The 23434-nt window shown below is 43.9% G+C and overlaps 1 protein-coding gene and 1 pseudogene across 1 annotated transcript; both read right to left on the bottom strand.

Annotated features, from left to right (window-relative positions):
• Positions 1-4545: 4545 nt before the first annotated feature.
• LOC123812883 lies at positions 4546-5444 on the bottom strand (annotated as a pseudogene).
• Positions 5445-10812: 5368 nt separating this feature from the next.
• On the bottom strand, positions 10813-23314 carry NACA (nascent polypeptide associated complex subunit alpha). Its single transcript, XM_045829172.1, has 8 exons — positions 23187-23314; positions 22250-22321; positions 12881-12966; positions 12627-12704; positions 12008-12154; positions 11470-11598; positions 11126-11248; positions 10813-10940 (listed from the first exon to the last, which is right to left on the bottom strand). The coding sequence occupies exons 2-8, from the start codon at positions 22317-22319 to the stop codon at positions 10926-10928; spliced, it is 648 nt and encodes a 215-aa protein (XP_045685128.1). The 5' UTR covers positions 22320-22321; positions 23187-23314; the 3' UTR covers positions 10813-10925.
• Between the last annotated feature and the right edge of the window lie 120 nt (positions 23315-23434).

The following is a 23434-nucleotide window of genomic DNA, read 5'->3' as shown; positions in this document are numbered from 1 at the left end:
ATTGAAAATGTATTTGAACAAATAATAAAGGAGAACTTCCCCAATCTGGCAAAGGAAATAGACTTCCAGGAAGTCCAGAAAGCTCAGAGAGTCCCAAAGAAGTTGGACCCAAGAAGAAACACACCAAGGCACATCATCATTACATTACCCAAGGTAAAAATGAAGGAGAAAATTCTGGAAGCAGCAAGAGATAAGGGGACAGTAACCTACAAAGGAGTTCCCATCAGACTATCAGCTGATTTCTCCAAAGAGACCTTACAGGCAAGAAGGGGCTGGAAAGAACTATTCAAAGTCATGAAAGGCAAGGACCTACATCCAGATTACTCTATCCAGCAAAGCTTTCATTTAGAATGGAAGGGCAGATAAAGTGCTTCTCAGAGAAGGTCAAGTTAAAGGAGTTCATCATCACCAAGCCCTTATTTTATGAAATGTTAAAGGGACTGATCTAAGAAAAGAAGATTAAAAAAAAAAACATGTATAGTAAAAGGACAGCAAACTCACAATTATTAACAACCATACCTAAAGCAAAACCAAAAGAAACTAAGCAAACTACTAGAACAGGCACAGAACCACAGAAAGGGAGATCACAAGGAAGGTTAGCAACAGGAGAGTGGGAGGAGGGGAGAGGGGGAAAAGGTACGGGGAATAGGTAGCATAGATTGTAGGTAGAAAATAGACAGGGGGAGAGTAAGAATAGTATGAGAAATGTAGAAGCTAAAGAACTTGTAAGTATGACACATGGACATGAACTAAAGGGGGGGAAGTGGGTGGGAGAGGGTGTACAGGGTGGAGGAGAGTGAAGGGGGTAAATGGAACAACTGTAATAGCATAATCAATAAAATATATTAAAAAACAATGAACTATAGGAGTAAATCACATATGAAAGTGAAACATACAATAAAAAAACTTCAAAGACCAAGAAGGGAGCAATAGAAAATACATTGTTGCCAGGTTCTTATGCTACAGTGGCTTCTTATATCTGATACCACATGCACAAACAACAAAAGAAAAAAAAATACATAAACTGGACTTCAATAAAATTTAAAAATCTTGTGCTTCAAAGGATACTATCCAGCAAGTGAAAAGATAACTCACAGAATGGGAAAACGTACTTGCAAACCACACATCTGGTAAGGGTCTAGCATCCAGAATATACAAAGAACTATTGCAAGTCAACATTAAAAACACAAACAACCTAATTTAAAAATGAGGACAGGGTTTAAAGAGACATTTATCCACAAAAGATAGAAAAATGGTCAATAAGCACATGAAAATATACTCAACATCAGTCACTAGGGAAATACAAATCAAAACTATAATTAGATACAAATTCACACCTATTAGGATGGCTAAAATAGAGACAACAGATTTTGGTGAGGATGTGGAGAAATCAGAACCCTCATACATTCCCTGTAGGCATGTAAAACAGTAGAGACACATTGGGAAACATTTTCATGTCATTTGGCTTCTTTCACGCAGAATAACTGAGGTTTTTTCATGGTGCTGTGTGAATCAACAGTTTGTTCTGTAAATGCCGAGTTCATGTTAAACAGAGTTAATACATGACCCTGCAATTCCCTTCCTAGGTATATACAATACTGAAGAGAAATGAAAACATATATTCACACAAAAATCCATACATGAATAGCATAGCAGCAGCATTATTCATAATAGCCAAAAAGGTGGAAACAACCTAAATGTTCATCATCTGATCAATGGATTAAAAAAAGTGGTATATTCATATAATTGAATATTATTTTGCCATAAACAGAAATCATACAATAATATACACTACAACATATGTAAATAAAACTTTAAAACATTCCGTTATTAAATGAAAACAGCCAGACACAAATGGCCACATACTGTGTGAGTCTATTACATTAAATGTCCAGGATAGGCAAATCTGTGGAGACGGAAAGTAGATTTGTGGTGGGAGTGGAGAAGCTTGGGCAAATATGGGGAGTAACTGTTAGTGGGTATTGGGTTTCTTTGGGGGCTGATTAAAAGTTCTAAAATTGATTGTGGTGATGGTTGTTCAGCTCTTACTAAAAAACATTGAATTGTGTTTATAAATGAGTAAATTAATTATATCTCAATAAAGCTTAAAAAAGTAAACAGGATGGTTACATGAGTCTATACATATGATAAAGTTGCATAAGATACTAGACACATACATGTTACAAATGAGTAGTTGTAAAAACTGGTTAAGTCTGAATAATGTCTATTGACTACCAATGGGAATTTCCTTGCTTTTGTATTATACTATAGTAAAGAAGAATGTAATCATTGGGAGAAGCTAGATGAAGTATACATGTGACTTCTTTGTACTGTTTTTACAATTTTCTGAGTCTATAATTAGTCAAAAAATAAATAGATGGGGAAAAGTTATACAATGATAAAATGAATTAAAGCAAAGTTTAAGTGGTTATATTAGTATAAGTAGCTTTCAAAGCAAAAATTATTGCCAGGTATAAAGAGTCATTTAATAATGGTAAAGAGGTCAGTTCAGTAAAAAGACATAATAATTCTAAATGTTTATGTAAATATTAGAACTTCAAAATACATAAATTTATAGTTATAATGAGAAATAGAAAATACACAATTAAGATAACTGATAGAGTAAGTAGATAAAAAAATTAGTATGGATAAGGAAAACTTGAATACATTACCAACCTGCTTAACCTAATTCACATTTTAGAACACCCCATCTAACTTCACCTGAATACATAACCTTTTCGGGTGCACACAGAACTTTTACCAAGATAGACCATATTCTGGGCCATAATACAAGTCTCAATAAATTTACAAAGACTCTAGTCATACAAACTACGTTCAAGGGCCACAATGGAATTAAATTAGAAACCAATAGCAAGAAGGTATCTAGAAAATCCTCAAATATTTTAAACTAAATAAAACAATTCTAAATAACTGATGAGTTAAAGAAGAGACCAGAAAAATTTAAAATGTTTGAACTGAATGAAAATATAAACATCTGTGGAGTTCAGTAAAGTAGTACTTTTAGGGACGTTAGTACCAAACTTACTACCTACTCAGCATGTAACAGGAACAAACTATTGATTCACATGGCAACATGAATAAACTGCAGTTATTCTGAGTGAAAGAAGCCAGATAAAAAAAGTGTATCTTGTATGACCCTAGTTTAGATTTTTAAAAATTCTGGAAAACACAAATTAGATCAGTGATTGCCTGGTGCCAAGGTTTAGGTGGGGAAAAGGAAGGGATTATAAAGGAAACTTTTTGAGGTGATAAATATGTTTATTATTTTGGTTTTGGTGATGGTTAATTGGTACATAAATACTAAAGCTTATCAAATTGTACAATTTAAATATGGCCCATTTACTTTATGTTAATCATACCTCAATAAACTGTTTAAAATTAAATTAAAAAATAGGGTCTGGTCTGTCTGGTGTGGCTCAGTGGACTGAGAATGGCCTGTTAACTGAAGGGTCACATGTTTGATTCCCAACCAGGGCACACACCTGGGTTGTGGGCTGGGTCCCCATTTGAGGTGTGCAAGAGGCAACCAGTTGATGTAATCTCTCTTTTTCTCTTTCCTTCCCCCTTCTCTAAAAATAAATAAGTAATATGTTTTAAAGATTTTAAAGATTCTCTCTCTAAAAAAATAAAGTCCAGAAATACGCAGAGTTCTTGAATCTTTGATTGAATACTGTTTTTCAATACTGTTTTTCAACTATACATGAGGATTAAATTTCCACTTAGTTTCTGTTTTTGTGAAACTTGTCTAACTAATATTGCCTGACTGAGCCTTCAGTATTGATGCAATGCCAACACTTTTTATCTATTCCTTAAAATAGTTGAGATTCGTTGTGGGACATATATCAGGATGCAAAGACCAATGAATTCCATTTCCACAAGGAGATCTCATCCAGGAGCACCAAACCTAACCTTCAGGAGCCTGGCGAGCATATATGTTTCTGTAGCTATCAGGCAAGAAAATGCAGACACTGAGGCACACTAGAAATGCCAAGTGTGAAAGCAATAAAGTCCAAACACTATTTTTGGCTCCTGTCATTGCCATTGCAGATAAGGGCAAAAAGCATACCTTCACAAGGTATGCTGGTATATTAGGTAAGAACATAGGCAAAGGATTGCAAAATGAAAGAACTTGCTTTAATCAAGTAGTTTTATGTGTTAGTGAAGGCTGGAGCATAAGCTTTGAGAGGTCAGTAATTGTTCCTTTATAACATACATTGAAATGTTCAACTGTTTGTATATTTGCTTAGTCCTGTCACCAGACTGTTATAATAGCAAAGAAGGGATCTTGGAGTCTGTTCTAATGACTGGAACACAGGCTAAATAAATGTTCCTTAAAGGAATGGTTTAGAAATGTGTAGAGCCATATACATGGAGGTCAAGCTATACAATTGTCACATTTGCCTTCCTCATGAGACTGTAATTTCCACAAGGGCAGATATTGTATTGTATTCTCTATTGGAGCCCTAGTGCTTAGCAAACCCTAGTAGGAACTCAGGAATTTATGAAATGAATTAATACTCTCACTTGTTTTCATCCTTTATTCCAATGAGAGAAGTATGCAAGGCTGACTGAATAGGTAAGGCTGCAGACCTAGTTTTTCAACCAGTCTATTGTTAAAATTTTAATTGACTTACTTATTTTTTTAGCTGACACAAAGGCAACTTATTAACAGAACACAATAATTTGAGGACTCCAGTTCACAGACAGCATCTACAGCAACCTCCCTTCCTGTGGGTGCTGTTGGAGGGGATGGGGGTGTCATTCTCAATCTGTCCAATCTTCATTCCTGAGCGGGCAAGTGCTCTGAGAGCTGACTGGGCCCCTCCCTGGTCCAGGGGTCTTGGTTCAATTGCCTCTTGTGGCCCAGAGCTTGATGTGGAGAGCAGTGATACATAGCTCCTTGCTGGGAGCTCCTTAGCTTCTCTTTCAGCCACCTGAGGTCTGAGGCTGATGACCTGTTCTTCCTTCTTTTCCTTCCCCTTGCAAGGTGCCATTTCTGCTTGTCCAGGTCCCACTGACTTAATTTGAACAAAGGATTTCATGACTGAAGTTTCCAAGTTGCTACTTTATTCAGTAGGGTTTTTAGTGGGAAAGGATTTTATAAGCAACACAGTTTATGGAGGCAAGTTCATAGAGGGATTGAATGGAGAGTAGGACAGGAGACTATAGCAACAGCCTACTCATGCAGTTCTCCATTAAGGCAATGGCATTAGGAATAAACAGAGGGGGATAAACTGAAATACATATTTTGAAAGTAGTGGGAAATGTTTATGAAAAAGGGAGACTGTGACAGACAGGCTTAGGATAACGCTGAAGTTATCTTTTCTTTAAACATATACACTTACCCTGGCTGTTGTGGCTCAGTGGATTGAGTGTCAGCCTACGAACTGAAAGGTTGCCTTGCCGGTTCAGTTCCCAGTCAGGGCACATGCTTGGATTGTGGGCCAGGTCCCCAGTTGGTGTTGTGGGAGAGGCAACCAATCAGTGTTCCTCTCACACACATCAATGTTTCTCTCCCTCACTTTCTCCCACCCTTCTCCTCTCTCTAAAAGTAAATAAAACAAAATAAGAATACACTTAAAAAGTACAATTCAGTGAGATTACTTAAATATGTTCATAGTTTTGCAGCCATTACCACCATCCATCTCCAGAGCTTTATCTTCCCCAACTGAAATCTACACCATTAAACAATAATTTTCCCTTCCCTTCTTCCCCAGCCTGCTTCCCCCCACAAGCACCATTCTACTTTGTCTCTGAATTTGACCAATCTAAGTGGAATCTTGTCTTTGTGGATTGGCTTATTTCACTTAGCTTAATGTCCTCAAGGTTCATCCATGTTATAGCATGTGCTAGAATTTCCTTCCTTTTAAGGATGAATATCCCTTCCGTTTAAGGCTGAATAGTACATCATTAATTAATTCATTTGTGAGGGACACTTAGGTTGCTTCTACCTTTTGGCTATTGTGGATACTGCTGATTGGGTCTACGTATGTCTCAGGCTTTTGATTAAATATCCAGAAATGGAATCGCTAGATCATATGGTTATTGTGTTTTGAGAATTACCTGTTTTCCATAACAGCTGTACCACTTTACATTCCCAGCAGTGCAGAGGTTCTAATTTCTTCACATCCTTGCCAACACTCAGTTTTTAGTTGTTCAATTACAATTGTCCCCATTACTCTCCCTTGCCCTACCCACCCCCCACCTTCCACTGTTAATCTTCCATCCCACTCTCCGTGGTATTTGTCCATGGGTCCTTTATACATGTTCCTTGACTTGACCTTTCCCTATCTTTTCCCCATTATCCCCCTCCCCACAGGTCACTGTAAGTTTACTTCCATGTCTCTGGCTGTATTTTGCTCACTTGTTTTGTTGATTAGGTTCCATTTATAGGTGAGGCCACATGGTATTTGTCATCCAGCCAACACTCATTTTTTGATAGTAGCCATTCTAATGCCTGAGTAGTACTCTGTTGTAAATGGTAAGGAAACTAATTTGAGGAAGGAAAGGGAAATACAGCTACACACATCGCACCCCTTGGAATTAGCAACTAGGTGACCTTGAGAGTTATCTGGTGGAGAGGTAGAGGTAAGCCAGCAGACTGGATAGGGAATGAAGATGGCTACATCTATCACCAATAACAAATCTTGGAAATAAAGTTGAAGGAAAAAGCAATTTGCAGAAAGATAATGTAATATACAATATACACTTTTATTTAAAGTTTCCAAACTAACTTTTTAAAAAATATACATTTATGTATAGAGAAGGGAAGAGAGGGAGGGAGGGAGAAACATCAGTGTGTGGTTGCCTCTCGTGCACTTCCCACTGGGGACTGGGCCTGCAACCCAGGCATGTGCCCTGACTGGGAACTGAACCAATGACCCTTTACTTTACAGCCTGCTGCTCAATACACTGAGCCACATCAGCTAAGATGCAGAATACTAACTTCTTTGGGTACAGAAATTATAAAACCAATTCACGATAGTGGTTACCTTTGAAGAAGGGTATACAGGGGTCCCCAGCTATGTCTGTAATGTTCACTTTCTTAAAATCTGGGCATACAGCCTTTAGCTAGATGCTTTAAGTATTTCACAATTTTTTAAAAAATCATTTTTAAGTAAATGGTAGAAACATGGTGAGAGTCTAGTTAACTGGTCCACTAGCTTTTTTTCCTTTAGAAATAATGGTAATTTAGTTAATAACCTGTCAGTTTCAGATTCTTAGAAAATGCTTTTAGGAATCCTATGTTTTGTAGTAGGTCTATTTTTACAGATGAAGCCAGAGGTTAAGATATTGTTAAATGGTCTACTTGGTTATCTACTAAATGGTTATTGTTAAATGGAGTATTTGAATGTAGGCATGAATTCCTGTTTAAACTATACACTCCCTAATTATTGTGTGGCAGAGTAAGCTAGCTGCACATTTCAAGGATGGTGGGGAAAATGGTTGAGGGAAAGGAATGGCAGAAAATAAGTATGGCCTGGCTGGGTGGCTCAGTTGACTGGAGAATCATCCCCCAACACCAAAAGGTTGTGGGTTTGATCCTCACAAGGGGCATGTACGGGAAGCAGCTGATTCGATGGTTCTCTCTCACGTCTGTTCCTTTCCCTTTTCCTCTAGAAAATCAATATAATTGGCAGTTAACTGTACATAAAATTGAAGAATTTATGACTTAATACCCCTAAATTAATTTTTGTGCATATCCAGGATAGCCTACCATAAAGAAGAGGCCCTATTCTTCAGTAACTTTCTCTGGGGAAGTAATTTAATCTCTGGTTCTCAGCTTTCACTCACATTGCTAAAGTAATACTTACTCTCTTATAGGAATTGAGGACTGAGTAATAAAAATGTCTATAAACTTTATTTCCAAAAGACTTCGAAGATATTAATCTAACTTATTTTCTATTCTAACATTCCTTCTAGATAGTATCACTCATTTTAAAATTCTTGCTTCTGGAAGAAACTCCCAACCAAGATGCAGGCGTAGGTAGACACACTGTGCCTCCTCGCACAACCAAATTAAGGACAAGAAAGATTTAGAAACAAAAAAGACAACCAGAACTGACAGAAAATTGAACTGTACAGAAGTCTGATAAGCAAGGAGTTAGACACATTCACACAGTCCAGTAGGAGGGGCGGAGTTGGGCCACTGGGCACCAGGTGGAGAGGGGTCGCAGCAAAGGCTCATGGATCCCGGTGCACAAGGCAGTGGCTGATGGACTCTGGGCATGGGGTGGCAGTGGATAGACCCAGTGAGGCATGCAGGGTGTCTGGCTGACCCAGCAGTCCCACATTCACACAGACAAACCAGGTGAAGTTGGGGAGCGAGACAGACTGCAAAACCCAGGGCCCCATGGGGAACTAAAGCCTCAAAACACCGACTGAAAACACCTGTGGGGGTTGACGCACAGGGAGAGACTCCCAGCCTCACAGGAGAGTTCGTTGGAGAGATCCACAGGGTCCTAGAACATACACAAAGCCACCCACCCGGGAATCAGCACCAGAAAGGCAGTGTGTTTGGGGGAAGCAGCGGAAGAACTGAAATCCGACAGAGTAGAGCAAGCACCATTGTCCCCTCTTGGACCTCGCCCCCACGGACAGCATCACAACCCAGCCACTGGGCTGATCGGCCCTGGTGAACCCCTAAGGCTCTGTCCCTCATGCATAACAGGCACAACAAGACAAAACAAAAACAATTAACAAAAACAAAAACAAAAACAAAAAGGGACCAAACAGAACAGATCAAAGCCCCGGGGAAAATACTTTTAAGCGACCAAGAGATAGCCAACCTATCAGATGCACAGTTCAAAGCACTGGTGATCAGGATGCTCACAGAATTGGTTGATTCTGGTTGCAAATTAGATGAAAAAAAAATGAAGGCTATGCTAAGTGAAATGAAGGAAAACGCATAGGGAACCTATAGTGATGGGAAGAAAACTGGGACTCAAATCCATGGAGTGGACCAGCAGGAAGAAAGAAACAACCAAACAGAAAAGAATGAAGAAACAAAAATTCAAATAAATGAGGAGAGGCTTAAGAACCTCCAGGACATCTTTAAACATGCCAACATCTGAATTATAGGGGTACCAGAGGGGGAAGAGGAAGAGCAACAAGTAGAAAAGTTATTTGAACAAACAATACAGAACTTCCTCAATCTGGCAAAGGAAATAGGCTTCCAGGAAGCCCAGGAAGCTCAGAGTCCCAAAGAAGTTGGACCCAAGGAGGAACACACCAAGGCACATCATAATTACATTACCCAAGATTAAAATGGAGAAAATTCTAGAAGCAGCAAGAGAAAAGGAGACAGTTACCTACAAAGGAGTTCCCATCAGACTGTCAGCTGATTTCTCAAGAGAGACCTTACAGGCAAGAAGGGGCTGGAAAGAAGTATTCCAAGTCATGAAAGGCAAGGACCTACATCCCAGATTGCTCTATCCAGCAAAGCTTTCATTTAGAATGGAAGGACAGATAAAGTACTTCCCGGAGAAGGTCAAGTTAAAGGAGTTCATCATCACCAAGCCCTTATATGAAATGTTAAAAGGGATTTATCTAAGAAAAAGAAGATAAAAGGTATATACAGTAAAATGACAGCAAACTCATAATTATTAACAATCACACCTAAAACAAAAACAAAAACTAAGCAAACATCTAGAACAGGAGCAGAACCACAGAAATGGAGATCACATGGAAGGGTATCAACAGGGGAGTGGGAGGGGGAGAGAGGGGGAAAGGGTACAGAGGATAAGTAGCATTGATGGTAGGTAGAAAATAGATGGGGAGGGTAAGAATAGTATGGGAAATGTGGGTGGGAGGGGGTATGCAGGGTGTAGGGGAATGAAGGGGGGAAATGGGACAACTGTAATAGCATAATCAATAAAATAAAAAAATATTGCTTCTAAGTTACTTGTAGTCTTCCTATTACCAAAACTTAGTCCTCTGCTTTCCCCCAGACTATATTCTAACAACTCAAACCCATAAACTTTACTCTTCTTAGGACTTCCTATAGCAGTATGTATATTTATCATAAGCTTCTGCACTTTGTGTTAATAGTCAAAATCCTCTCCTTCATGAGGCACCTTTTGATGTTATACAAAGTGCTATCTTTTCTTCTTTTTTAAAAAAGATCTTATTTACTTATTTTTAGAGGGTAGGGAAGGTAGGGAGAAAGAGGGAAACACTGATGTGTTGACATGTGAGACACACATGGATCAGATGCCTCTCACATGCCCCTAACCATAGACCTGGCCCACAACCCAGGCATGTGCCCCGACTGGGAATCGAATTGGCGACCTTTTGGTTCATAGGCTGGTGCTCAACCCACTGAACTGCACCAGCCAGGGCTCAAAGTGCTCTCTCTTCATCTATACCCACCATGCACACTCTTCAACTCTCTACCAAGCTCTTAAAGTCAAAACATAACCAATGTTAACTGCCTCTCACAAAGATGAGGCCCAATGTGTTCAGAAAGTTTATAGGTAAGAGAAGGGGCTGATTATTGAATAAATAACCAGCATTTGCTAATGGTTAACATCTGCGAAAGAAAATGGAAATGAGAAACTTTACAATTAAGTTGTATTTTCTGAAGACAAGAAGGTCCTAATAGATAGCCTAGCACAATACCTTCCTTCTTGCAAGGAAAAAAGCTGAGATTTTAAGGGGGAAGCAATCCATGGTATTAAGTCTTTTCAGCTGAAACAGAGGTAATAAAGAGTAATAAATGTAATCTCATTTCTAGAATGTTCATGCTTTCTGGAGGTGAGGGGTAGGGGAAGAGATCAAGCACCCACTGAATTCATCCCACAAGAAGCCGTAACTTTATTAATGATAGAAACAGTACAAATTTCAAACCAAGTTGCAGTAACTCTTCAAACACCAAAGAAAAAAAAATCTTCCTTTTTAGACGGTTACATTGTTAATTCCTGTAAGAGAAAAGACATCATCAGAGGTACAGGCAAACGGAGAAAATTCAGGTCACTAAAACTTAAGGCATCTCAGGATGGGCTTTGGAACGAGGCTTCCCAATTGGCTGATAAGCACAGAAAATAAACCCACCCATAATTGTTCAGCTCACAGGAAACCAAGGAATAAAGCACTGGACACTTACCATAATAGCATTTACAATATCATTACTGTTGTTCTTCAGGGCTCGGACTGCCTTTGCTCTAGACACATTTGCTTGTGACATGACCAATTCTATGTCCTTAACTTCCACACCTGTTTCATCAACCTAAGAAAGAGGGAAAATATTGTACATATAATACACTAGACAAGAACGACTTCAGTATAGTTTGTTGCTAATCAGGAGTCTTTTGAGTCTAGTTCTTAATTTAACTCAAAAACTGTTTCAATCAATGAAATTCATGAGACTGAAACAATGCAGAATCTACCCATCAATACAAACATGACTATCTGAAGAAGATGAAAAGTATAAAGGATTTCCTTGTATACCTCTTCCTCTTCACTTTCCTCTTGTACAGTTGGAGTCTGTGTGTTTTCTTGAATGTTTGATACAGCTTCACCTTGAACTTTGAATTTCTCAGCAGCTGCTAGCTGCGCCTGCTGAGATAAATCCTCAATCTGTAGAGCAGAAAACAGACATTCATGTGAGTGGAATGGTCTGTAGTAAATGAAAGAAATCATTTACGTATTTCCCAAATTTTCACCCTACACCCACTTCAGATTAACCTGCTATATAGCTTTAAATTGCCTGCCCTCGCTCAGATTATGTATCATTGTAGTAGTAGTAGTAGTTTAGGTTTAAAGCAATGATTCTCAACTTGGTGGGGGGAGGACTTTGTCTCCCAGGGGACATCAATCAAATAACTGGAGCTTTTTCTTGGGTTATCAAAATTGGATGTGATACTGTGAAACATCTTTAATGCACAGGGCAGCTCTTCCACAGCAAAGAATTACTGGCCCCAAATGTCAACTGTGCTGAGATTGAAAACCCCTGTTCTAGAGCAACTCCCATGAAAACTTTCCTTACCTTGGCTTCCCCAAACACTATGTAGGTATCTGAAGCTGGGCTCTTGTAGACATCTGGTTTTGTGATGACAAAGAGGATATTCTTAGATTTCCGGATAGTGACCCTAGTAACTCCTGTAACCTGTCGAAGACCCAGTTTGGACATAGCCTAAGGAACAGAAAAGAACAGCAGCGTTCAACTTTATTATTTTTTAAAGATTCTGTTTATTTATTTTTGGAGGGGATTGGAAGCAGAAAGAGACGGGGAGAAACACTGATTGGGTAGCCTCTTGTACATGCTCAAACCAGGGACTGAACCTGAAACCCAGGTATATGTGTTTTGCCGGACGATGCCCAGATGAACCACACCAGTCAGGGAGGTTTCAACTTTTTTAGAAGCAGCTTCAAAAAGTAAGGACCGTAATAATACTATATGCAAAAACAAAGCCATTTTCTGGGCTAAGAAAAGTGTCTATTAGAATATATAATTGGTTACTAGGACTTTGGTTTTTTTGCCATAGTAACTTCTGTTATTTTAACGAATCATGATTCTACTACCACCAACAGTTCCACTACAGTTCCTCCCCTCTCAAGTTGCTTCATCAGAAGGTTTAATCCGTATTTATAACTTAAAATCTTACCTTCCGTGCCTTCTTTTCACTCCGACTCTGTTTTGCTTTACTGACTGGTTCTTCATCAATTTCAGCTGCCGCTGCCAGCTGAAATAAAACAGCATGCTGGAATGTAAGACTTGGATTCCACAATCTCCCTGTGGCTTTCCCTTTATGAAGGTTTACAGCTACAAATATGTAAGTTCATCTTTTCTGATCAACCCTGATTCTCCAATGCTTCCTTGACCTAAGTACTTATAACCAGTGAGTTAGAGAACACCCACCTGGGCTTGTTGTGTGGTTGCCTGTGTGGAATCTTGTTCCTCGAGCTCTGGTACTGATTCATCACTGTCAGATTCTGTTCCAGACCCTAAGATAAAAAAATAATTTTCACTATTTTATAGCAGAGATTATAAAAAGGAGGCACTTCACCATACCCTGCCTGGACTAGAGGTCGCTGGCTTATGCTAACCCTTGCAAAGTAAAACATAAAATCAGCTGACTTGTATAACGTCAGCTTGATAGCCCCCCATTTACTCACAAACTAGTATGCATACATTCATTAAAGACTCAGCCCCAGAAATGAGAGGTAATCACTAGATACAGTTGAACAGTTTATATACTATAACTGCTTCCTTTCCCTCAAGGTCTTCACTTCTTGGCATAAGCAAACACCAATGACGTATGTAACTCCAAACCCTTACCCAATAGCCCAACCATCCCAGAAAGGTTCTGGCAGACAAGGTGTCTACAGGTGCACCGAAGTAAAAAACAAGATCACATTGTGGCAGCAGACCAGGAAGGGCAGTTCCCCCTCATCCTTTAAACTGGGTTGGGGGAAGCCAGAAGCAGTTATGTACACACATTTAGCCTTATTTTCAAACCACTCACCCTGGCAAATTTGATCTAATCAACATAGTTCAAAGATTCTCAATGATGCCAACGTATAGTCCCAATAGTCACCTCTACTATTTTTCCTGTGACCTCTCCCATTTTTTTCAGACATAATTAACATATTTTAAGTTCTCCTCAAGTGAAAGGCCAAGCATCAATAAAGACTACTGAGAGGAAAAAGCATACACCTGCACCATTCTCAGACTAAGAAAAATAGGTCTTTTAAGAAAAGGAAGTCCCTGGGCACTGGTTATTACTAAAGGAATTTAAATAGTTCCAATATTCAAGAGTTTCCCAGTATTTTAGCAAATCCCAGGCCCAGGGACAAGGTTAGTACTGTGGTAGAAATTAGAACAGATTTAAGGTCTAGTAGGTCTTGGTTTTCAGAGTCACAACAGTTATGTAAAATGATGGCACACTCAGGGTTAGTCTGGATCCCATTACACAAGACGGACTATCTGAAGTGATGAAAACCAAGATTCCATTTCACATTCCTAAAGCTTTTGCATTTAAAACTATCATTCTATGTTCTATGTCCAAACACAAGCAGATATTCTGGAGAAAGGGGCGCATCCTAGGGTTAGTATTGGTGGCTAGCCCCCAGGAGGGGTGTGGGCGACACACCATGCACACGGCAAACCAAGGCAAATACCCTTGTTGTTCTTCAGAACAGGCTGCTTGGCAGAGGGGGTTGGGGCAGGGATCCCAGCAGGTTTGGGGGTGGGCATGTCGACGAGGACCGACTGGAAAGGTACTCCCCCCGAGATTGGTTCCGGGGGAATCAGAGGCGGCAGCTCATCCTCATCAGCAGGGGCTGAGGGCTTACAGGGTGATTCCAGCACCAGCCCAGGTGAGGACGGCAGAGGTTGCTGTTTAGGAAGCAGAGGGGGAACTGGGGAAGAAGCAAGAGGCAGAGAGGCTGATGGGGTGGGTTCTGTACAGACAGATGCTGCCCCAGCTTTAGGAAGGATCTTCTCAGAGACAGCTGTTGCTAGAGGTGTAGATGTCTCAGACTTAGGATGAGGAGCCAAGAGACCCTTTGGAGAATGAGGAGAATCTCTACCCTTTAAGGGAGAAACAAGGAGGGCTTTTGGAGTCTTTGGAGAAGTGCCTTTCTGAGTGGAGACTGTCAGTAGAGGGCTTGGAGCTGCTGTAGAAAGGGGTCCTTTACCACCATTCTTAGCCGAGGGATCAGGGCACACAGGAGGTGAACTCTTCTTGGCTGGTGGGCCTTTCTGAGTGGGAGCTGGGATGACTGGTGCACTTTCAGAAGCTGGGGCAACATGTACTGCTTTGAGAGCTGTGGGGCCTTCCTTTATGGGGAACCCTCTAGATGCCTGAGGAGCAATGGATCCCAAGGGATATGTGACAGAAACAGGGGAAGTAGGGGAGTCTTTGACTGCTGGGCTGCCTTTGGAGGATGAGGTTCCTGGGACTGTGGGGAGAGAGAAAATTTTTGGGGTCCCTTTGGGGGCTGGGGTAGCTGAGGGCTCTTTGGGGGATGGAGTTTTAGGTGGGGTCCCTTTGGGGCCTGGGGTAGCTGAAGGCTCTTTGGGGGATACAGTTTTAGCTGGGGTCTCTTTGGGGACTGGGGTAGCTGAGGGCTCCTTGGGGGATAGAGTTTTAGCTGGGGCCCCTTTGGGGCCTGGGGTAGTTGAAGGCTCTTTGGGGGATACAATTTTAGCTGGGGTCTCTTTGGGGACTGGGGTAGCTGAGGGCTCCTTGGGGGATGGAGTTTTAGCTGGGGCTCCTTTGGGGCCTGGGGTAGTTGAGGGCTCCTTGGGGGATGGAGTTTTAGCTGGGGCCCCTTTGGGGCCTGGGGTAGTTGAAGGCTCTTTTAGGGATGGAGTTGCTGGGGCCCTTTTGGGGGATGCAGTCTTAGCTGGGGTCTCTTTGGGGGCTGGGGTAGCTAAGGGCTCTTTGGGAGATGAAGAAGGCACAGATAAGGGAGTGGGGGTCTCTTTGGAGGATAAAGTTTTAGCTGGGGCTCTTTTAGGGGGTGGAGCTCCACGAGCCCCTTTGGGGGCTGGGGTGGCTGAGAGCTCTTTGGGGGATGGAGCTGTAGGGCCCCCTTTAGGGGCTGGGGTAGCTGAGGGATCTTTGGGGGGTGGAGCTGCAGATGCCCCTTTGGGGGCTGGGGAAGCTGAGGGCTCTTTGGGGGCTAGAGCTACAGGGGCCCCTTTGGGGGCTGGGGTGGCTGAGGGCTCTTTGGGGGATGGAGAAGGCAGAGATAAGGGAGTGGGGGTCTCTTCGGAGGATAAAGTTTTAGCTGGGGCTCTTTTAGGGGCTAGAGCTACAGGGGCCCCTTTGGGGGCTGGGGTGACTGAGGCCTCTTTGGGGGGTGGAGCTGCAGATGCCCCTTTGGGGGCTGGGGTAGCTGAGGGCTCTTTGGGGGCTAGAGCTACAGGGGCCCCTTTGGGGGCTGGGGTGGCTGAGGGCTCTTTGGGGGATGGAGAAGGCAGAGATAAGGGAGTGGGGGTCTCTTTCGGAGGATAAAGTTTTAGCTGGGGGCTCTTTTAGGGGCTAGAGCTACAGGGGGCCCCCTTTGGGGGGCTGGGGTGACTGAGGGCCTCTTTGGGGGGGTGGAGCTGCAGATGCCCCTTTGGGGGGCTGGGGGTAGCTGAGGGCTCTTTGGGGGGCTAGAGCTACAGGGGCCCCTTTGGGGGGCTGGGGTGGCTGAGGGCTCTTTGGGGGGGGTGGGGCTGCAGGGGTCCCTTTGGGGGCTGGGGTAGCTGAGGGCTCTTTGGGGGCTGGGGTGGCTGAGGGCTCTTTGGGGGATGGAACTGCAGGGGTCTCTTTGGGGGCAGGGGTGGCTGAGGGCTCTTTGGGGGGTGGAGCTGCAGATGCCCCTTTAGGGGCTGGGGTAGCTGAGGGCTCTTTGGGGACTAGAGCTACAGGGGCCCCTTTGGGGGCTGGGGTGGCTGAGGGCTCTTTGGGGAATGGAACTGCAGGGGTCTCTTTGGGGGCAGGGGTGGCTGAGGGCTCTTTGGGGGGTGGCGCTGCAGGGGTCCCTTTAGGGGCTGGAGCTGCAGATGCTCCTTTGGGGGCTGGGGTGGCTGAGAGCTCTTTGGGGGATGGAACTGCAGGGGCCCCTTTGGAGGCTGGTGTGGCTGAAGGCTCTTTGGGGGATGGAGGTCTAGGGGCCCCTTTGGGGGTTGGGGTGGCTAAGGGCTCTTTGGGGGATGGAGGTGCAGGAGCCCCTTTGGGGGCTGGGGTAGCTGAGGGATCTTTGGGAGATGAAGTTGCTGGGACTCTTTTGGGGGATGGAGGAGTCACAGCTGAAGGAGTGGGGGCCCCTTTGGTGGCTGGGGTAGCTGAGGGCTTTCTGGGGGATGGTGTAGCCAGGGCTGCTTTGGGAGATGAAGTTTCTGAGGCTTCTTTGGGGGCTGAAGATTCTTTGGGAGGAGAAACCAGAGCTGAAGGAGTAGGGATCCCTTTGGAGGATGGGGTTCCTGGGGCTCTTTTGGGGGATGGTGCTGCCAGAGCACCTTTGGGAGAGGGAGGAGTTATAGATAAAGAAGTGGGGGCCACTTTGGGGGATGAAGTTGCTGAGGCTCCTTTGGGGGAAAGGGCCACAGCCGGGGAAGTGGGGGTCCCTTTGGGTGAGGACAGAGTCATAGTTGGGGATTTGGGGGTCTCTTTAGGGGATGAGGTTGCTGGGTCCCCTTTTGGGGATGGAGAAACCATAGCTGAGGGAGTAGAGGCCACTATGGGAGGTGGGGTAGTTGGGGCTTCTTTGGGGGAGGAAGGCTTTGTAGCTGGAAGAGTAGGAGTCTCTTTATGGGATGGGGTTGCTGGCCCCCCTTTAGGGGAAGGAGTAGCCACAGTTGGGGAAGCAGGGGCCCCTTTAGGGGATGAAGAAGTGGGGGGATGCTTTTTGGCTAGCAATTCTTCAGGGACTTGAAAAGAAAAATTGGCCTCTGGAAGAAAGGAAGCTTCAATCAGAGAAACAGGAGATGAGAGCTTTCCAGCAGGAGTATCAGAGATAGCAGGTATACTTTTAGAAACAGAAGGAGCAAGAGTTAAGGTAGTAGAAATAGCTGAACCCTTCTTGGCTGGAGGTCTTTTAGTCTGAGGAGATACATTAGTCCCTAAAGGAGATGGGGAGTCAGCTAGGTAAGTTCCTTTGGAAGATGAAATAACAGAAGCATCTGAGTCCTCAGTTGGGCATCCTTCAGGAGAGGAAGTCAATACTGAGGTCTGAGAAATACCATGAACTCTCTTTGCAACTTTAGCACCAGCTAGGGGAAGAGAGGGAAAGGGTTCCGATTTGGAAATTTCAGAAGTCAGCGCCACAGTAGCTGGATAAGCAGAAAGATTCTGTGGGGATAAAGTCATAGCTGGAGCTACAGAGCAACTTTCAGAGGTGGGAGAAACCAACGGTAAAGGAGTAAGAGTGGAAGTACCCTTCTTGGCTGGGTGGTTTTTAGGAGCTACAGAGACTGTTCCTTCTAGAAAAGAGCTGGCTACAGTTGCAGGAGTGGAGATTCCTTTGGCAACTGTAGGAGCTACCCCAGAAATGGCAGCACTTTCTAAAGGAAATGTAGATACAGTTGGGATAGTAAGAGAACTTTTAAGAAGCTCACTAGCATGGTCTGGGCTTGCATAAGGATCTGTCTTGATGATAGAGGCTGGGGAAATAATACCCAGAGGAGAGGCAGTAGCAGCAGCTGGCTTGACCACCTGTAGAGGCTCTACTAGGCTTTTGTTTGCTAAGGTGGCTTCAGGACAAAGAGATATATCCAGAGAAGCCAATGTACTTTGCAGAGAGGGGGGATTTTGAGGGGCTGCCAGGGTCATCGGTAGCAGAGTAGGGTCTTTCTTGGTAGGGAGTCCTGCCTGGGCTGGTGAAATAGGGGCTCCGATAGGAGAGGCAGATACAGTTTGAAGATCTTTTGGGGTTGGGAACTTTACCAATGCTGAAGCTGTCTGTATTTGGGGGTCCTCAGGGACTAACAGAGGAGTGACAGTTACCTGAGAAGGAAGCTCTTTGGGGGGCACAGGTGCCACAGCCAAGGCAGTATGGGAAGCTGAGTTCTTACTACTTGTGGGACTTGATGAAATTGGAGGAGAGACACAAGTAGCACTTACTACCTCAAAGGTGGTAGGTGTTGCAGAAATTGTAGAGGGGTTAGTCATCACAAGTGAGGTGGTTCCAATAGAAAAAACAGGGGCTTCTTTCAAGCCTGGACTTCCTAGAGAAGCATGGGCCACCAAAGGCTGCTGTTGAGTGGCATTAGAAGAGCCTTTGAGACTGAGAGAGGCTGTAGGAGATAAGGAAGAAGAGGTAGCTGCATTTGAGGAACAAGAAGGGCCATAGGAGGGCACACTACTAGTGGTGGTAGAGGGTCCTTTGTCAACAGACGGAGACAGAGGGGAAGCTAGAGCCCCCACTGGAAAAGCAGCCACAGCAGCAGGAACTGCCTCATTTCTGGAAGGAAGGGGAGAAATGACAGATTGCTGAGAAGGGTAAGAAGTCCCCAAAGAAGAATGATCTACAGAAATGGTGTCCACTACAGGGTCTGAAAAGACATTAGGGCCTGTTTGACATACAGGTTGCCCAGGAGAGCCAAGAAAACTCTGATGTAAAGGTAGAAGATGAGAACCCAGAGAAGGGAGGAAAACTGGGGGGACACTGGGAGCCACAGGAACAGATTGGGTTGAAAGAGGTAAGGCATCAGGTGGACTGAGGGGTCCCTTTAGGCTGAGGCTTACAGAGTTCTGTGGAGAAGTCATAGCTGAGGAAATAGGGATGCCTTTGACCTGAGGGGAAGTGATGGCTAGGGCAGTACTGGGTGGTATCTGAGCGCATGAGGTTACTCCAGATTGAACAGAGGCCAAGGGAGTTACAAGATGGGAAGGAACAGCATTGGCTGTATTTGGAGGGATGGGGGTAACTTTTGGATCATGGACTACTTGAAAAGGCATTTGAATAGGAGAGGTCTTTGGTTCTGAGGAAGCAATGGGAGCTGACAGAGGTGTATATGACCCTGACTCAGCCAAAGCAACCGAAGGAGGTGAACTAAGAGGGTTAGGTGGATAAGCAGAGCTCTTCTGAACTGAGTGGGGAGCCAAGGCCACCAGAGTCAAGGGAGCTGAGGAGGAATGGGCACCTTTCAGAGTTGTAGTTATCATGGGCGAGGCCAGAGCTAAGGCAGCTGGGGAGATGGGAGGCCCTGTTAAGTTTGGTAGGAAAGCTGGGGTGTCATGGGGGAAAGGGGCTGTTTCCAAAGGCAGGGCTGTCCCAGAGGACGACTGGGGAAAGGGAGCTTCAAAAGGGGATGAGGAAATAGTAGAGGGAGAGAGGAATGGGGCAGGTTGGTTAGGGGTTGCCAGAGAGCACTGTTCGGGGGGCAGAGAGCAAGGAGGAGGAAAGGTAGGTCCAGGCTGCCCTAAGGCAGCAGTAACACTTAAGGCTGAAGACACAGGAAGCACAGCTGGAGGAGAAAAGCAAAAAAGAGGGGATAAAAAAGGAAAGAGAAGGAAAAAAATAAAAGGTGAGTTATGCAGCCCAACTTGGCACATGTTTCATAAGGAACACCGGAATTTTTAATCTGAGGAAAGTCACCATACAAAGGTGATGAACAATAGCAACAATTCCAAAACATACTTCAGTGACCTATTAAGAACATACCCCTCCCTCCCTTCCTCAAATGAACCCTAAGTCTTTCTCACAGGCCACAGAATCACCACAAGAACAGCTGTTCCACCTTATTTACCCAAGGGCCATAAACAAACTAAAAGATACTGACAACTGGAACAAGGAAGGTAGTAAGTGCTGATGATGGGGAATCAGTCTTCCTGTGCCTCAGTTTATTACTCAAAACAAACAAACAAAAACAATCACAAATGAGTTGTACCCCAGTCTCTACAGACCTTCCCAGGTAACGTTAGCTCTTTAGACATCAATCTCAGATGAATCAGGCTGCCAGGGAGAGAGCTTAGTCACAAGGGTAGGGACAGCATTATGAAACTGTAACCCAACTTGTTAAACTAGACCGTGGTTCTATTTTGGAAAAAGAATTGCAGTGGAGAGGATACATTAATCCCCACCCCTTCATCTGGGTAAGTATGTCATCCTGCCAAAATAGACCAATATCTGGCACTAAAGCTAGTCAAGATTCTCTGAATGATTGGAAAATCCATGCTTACTATTCTGGAGATACACAGTACAGCAACAAAAGCTCAACACCTTGAAGAAGGGAGTATTTAAAACAAAACAAAAAACTTGAAGCATTCAAAATCACAATTTTCTTAAGTGTATGGTACCAAAGAAAAGCAGGTAGCTCAACCAGTTTTCCCTGAAGAGTTGGTAGGTGAATGCCTTGATTACAGTGCAAATGCTCTCAAACATCACCATAATCTGAAATCTAAAATGTTTCTCGCTGGCTGGACCTCAAGATGGGATAAGAGCCAAATTACTTGGTTTAGACATCATAACCAATTCCCAGAGCTAGTTTTCTCATGTATTCTAATTATGTGATATTTCAAAAAAAAAAAAAAAATGAACATCATCACCGGTACTCTCTTAATATTATTAAACCTACTGTGTAAGCTCAAATTCAGGAGTAAGTTTCATAGCACTATTTAAGAATTGCTTCAGAAACAATGGCATTACTTTTGACACTTGAAACCAGACTATTCTAAATTCATCTGAATTTCAGCCTTCATATTTGTAAAATCAAGAGTCTCGCCAACGAGACTCTGTGGTTTTATTCAGCACTGAAATTACAGGATCTTTAGTGCTAGCAGTCTTTTATGTTTTCCCTTAAGTGCCTTGTAGTTCAAGGATTTCATATAGCTCATTCCCCAGCTCAGGGACCCCCCTCCTTCTTTTCTAGCAGCTGTATTAATCCCCTCAGCTGCTGAAATCAGACAGGTGGAGAGGGAGAACCTTAACGTTTTCAACTATAAACAACTTCATTTTAATTCCAGGAGACAGAAATTGCCCTTAAGTAACAGGTGACATTAAAAAAAAAAAAGAAAAGGAATTTATCATAAAAAAGATAAGAGATTACAGCCTGCCTAAGGGATTCCCTTTAGTTTTGTACAACTCAGCAAGACCATGATTAAAAATATTTTTCACTACTCCCTTTCAAGTTTTATGTATTTTAACCATAACAGCAATAAAAGGAAAGCTTTATTTCAATCCTGGGTTCCAGACAAACTCTTGATACAGGCACTATTGTAGCACACTAGAAACATCTCATCACCAATTCATGAAACAAGTAAACCGACCTAAAAGGGCCTTTGGTCCCAGCAGAACGCATCCACCACAGCACACACCTCAGACATGTGATGATGGCACAATGCCAAACCCTGGTATCTAAACCCTTGATGCAACTTGCTGGCTGAAACTTCACAAAAGCTCAGATCTCCTTGGTCAGCCAGTGTGCCATCCAGTTCTAATAGGTAAGAAGGTAAGAATCACTGAGCCCCTCCCTTGCTCTGCCCCGTTTTCCTGAGTGAGGTGGGTTCCATAGCAGAGCTCCCTTTGAGACAGTTGCCACACCCACAAAACAGGTCAGGGAGTCCTGAATCTTAAATATACTTAAAAAAAAAAAAAAAATCCCATTCCTTAATGAGTCCCTCCAGGACAGCAGTTAATATTATTCCCTGCTAGAGCTACAGCCTCTTACATTTAATGAGCTAACTCTGAAAGACAATAGTGTATTATCCCTTTGTCACTTTACCCACCAAATGGTCTTAGGGTTACTCTCACAATCTTAATTATCGGCAAGGGGGCTAGGGGGACCTACCTGTCTCAGCCTGAGGCTGTGGCAACTCCTGCTCTGTTGCAGGGACGGTTTCTGTGGCTTCACCGGGCATTTCTGAAGGGAATAAAAAGGACGCCTGAATTGACTGGAATCCGTTCTGCTGCCCAACCCAGAGTCAGGTATTCTTAAACCCTGTGCAGGAGACTTGGGGGGGGGGGGATCCATGAGGGTGTCTGGGGCCGAGCCTCCCCCAAAGCAGTCGGCGATAGGTGAGTAATGTGACGTGACCCTCGGATCTCTAATCTAGCGAATCACCTACTTTCACCGCTCTCTTCACTCTGCAGAGTGGACTTTCCAGTTTCCAGCGGTTCGTTTTATCCCACACTTCAAATCCCACATGGGCAGTCATCTGTACTGCGTTCGCAACCCGAGAAAGGATCGCAGTCTGGCTCCCTACCACAGGAGACTTAAGACGCTACCTTGAACCACCCCCCCAACCCCCCGCACTGCTACGTTCACACTGCCTGGGCTGGGACCTCCAGGACTCCCGCTTGCTGACTTTTGGGAATCGAGGGGAAAGAAGATGCCTTAAGTCCCAAACACTCGTTTATCATAGTAAGAACGACTTTAGGGGGGCAGTTTGCAAGGCCGTGACCCCTTAACCTTAACCTCCTATAGATTCCTGTGAAGCCGTTCCCAATAGCACAATTACTCTACTTCCTCCCCCATCGCCGAAGAGCTCCCATCACGCCAGCGCCGGATTCCCGGCCCGGCCCGGCCCGCAGCCCTTTTGCCAGGACACCAATGGCAGACCCCATTTTGTCCGGAGGCACCAAAGCCACAATTCCCAGGGTCGAGTAGGAACCCGGTGACTACACAAAGCCTCCATCTCGCCTTAGCTGTCAGTCCCCGGGGTATCTTAGCTCGCAAGAAAGGCGGATGGCTGTGGATAAACAGTAGCGGCAAAGACACAACTTACTGTGAAGGGAACGCGGAACCAAGATGGCGGCAGAAAGAGACCAACCGAGAGCGTGACCCACGCCTGTTGCTGAAAGCAGCTTGGCAAAGAAGGAGGGGCTAGAATTCGCTTCCGGGTCAGGATCTGCTGGCAGTCACTTCCTTTAAAAAGTGACTCGTCCGCGTCCATCGCGCCGTACCCAAGTGGGGGTGGTGGAGGTCTAAATAAGGATAAGAATTCAGTACTGGACGCGCTGGCTTGGCAGGAAC

This window comes from Phyllostomus hastatus, unplaced genomic scaffold, assembly GCF_019186645.2.
Source record: "Phyllostomus hastatus isolate PE091 unplaced genomic scaffold, TTU_PhHast_1.1 phas_scaffold_93, whole genome shotgun sequence".
Taxonomy (NCBI): domain Eukaryota; kingdom Metazoa; phylum Chordata; class Mammalia; order Chiroptera; family Phyllostomidae; genus Phyllostomus; species Phyllostomus hastatus.
Note: the sequence above shows the minus strand (reverse complement) of the source record. Positions and strands in the feature narration are given on the sequence as shown.

Coding starts and splice junctions, on each gene's coding strand:
- NACA (XM_045829172.1), bottom strand. CDS start 22,319: ATGCCCGGTGAAGCCACAGAAACCGTCCCTGCAACAGAGCAGGAGTTG. Junction 12,967..22,249: donor ACAGCCTCAGGCTGAGACAG/GTAGGTCCCCCT, acceptor TTTTTATCTTAG/GGTCTGGAACAGAATCTGAC. Junction 12,705..12,880: donor CAACCACACAACAAGCCCAG/GTGGGTGTTCTC, acceptor GTTTTATTTCAG/CTGGCAGCGGCAGCTGAAAT.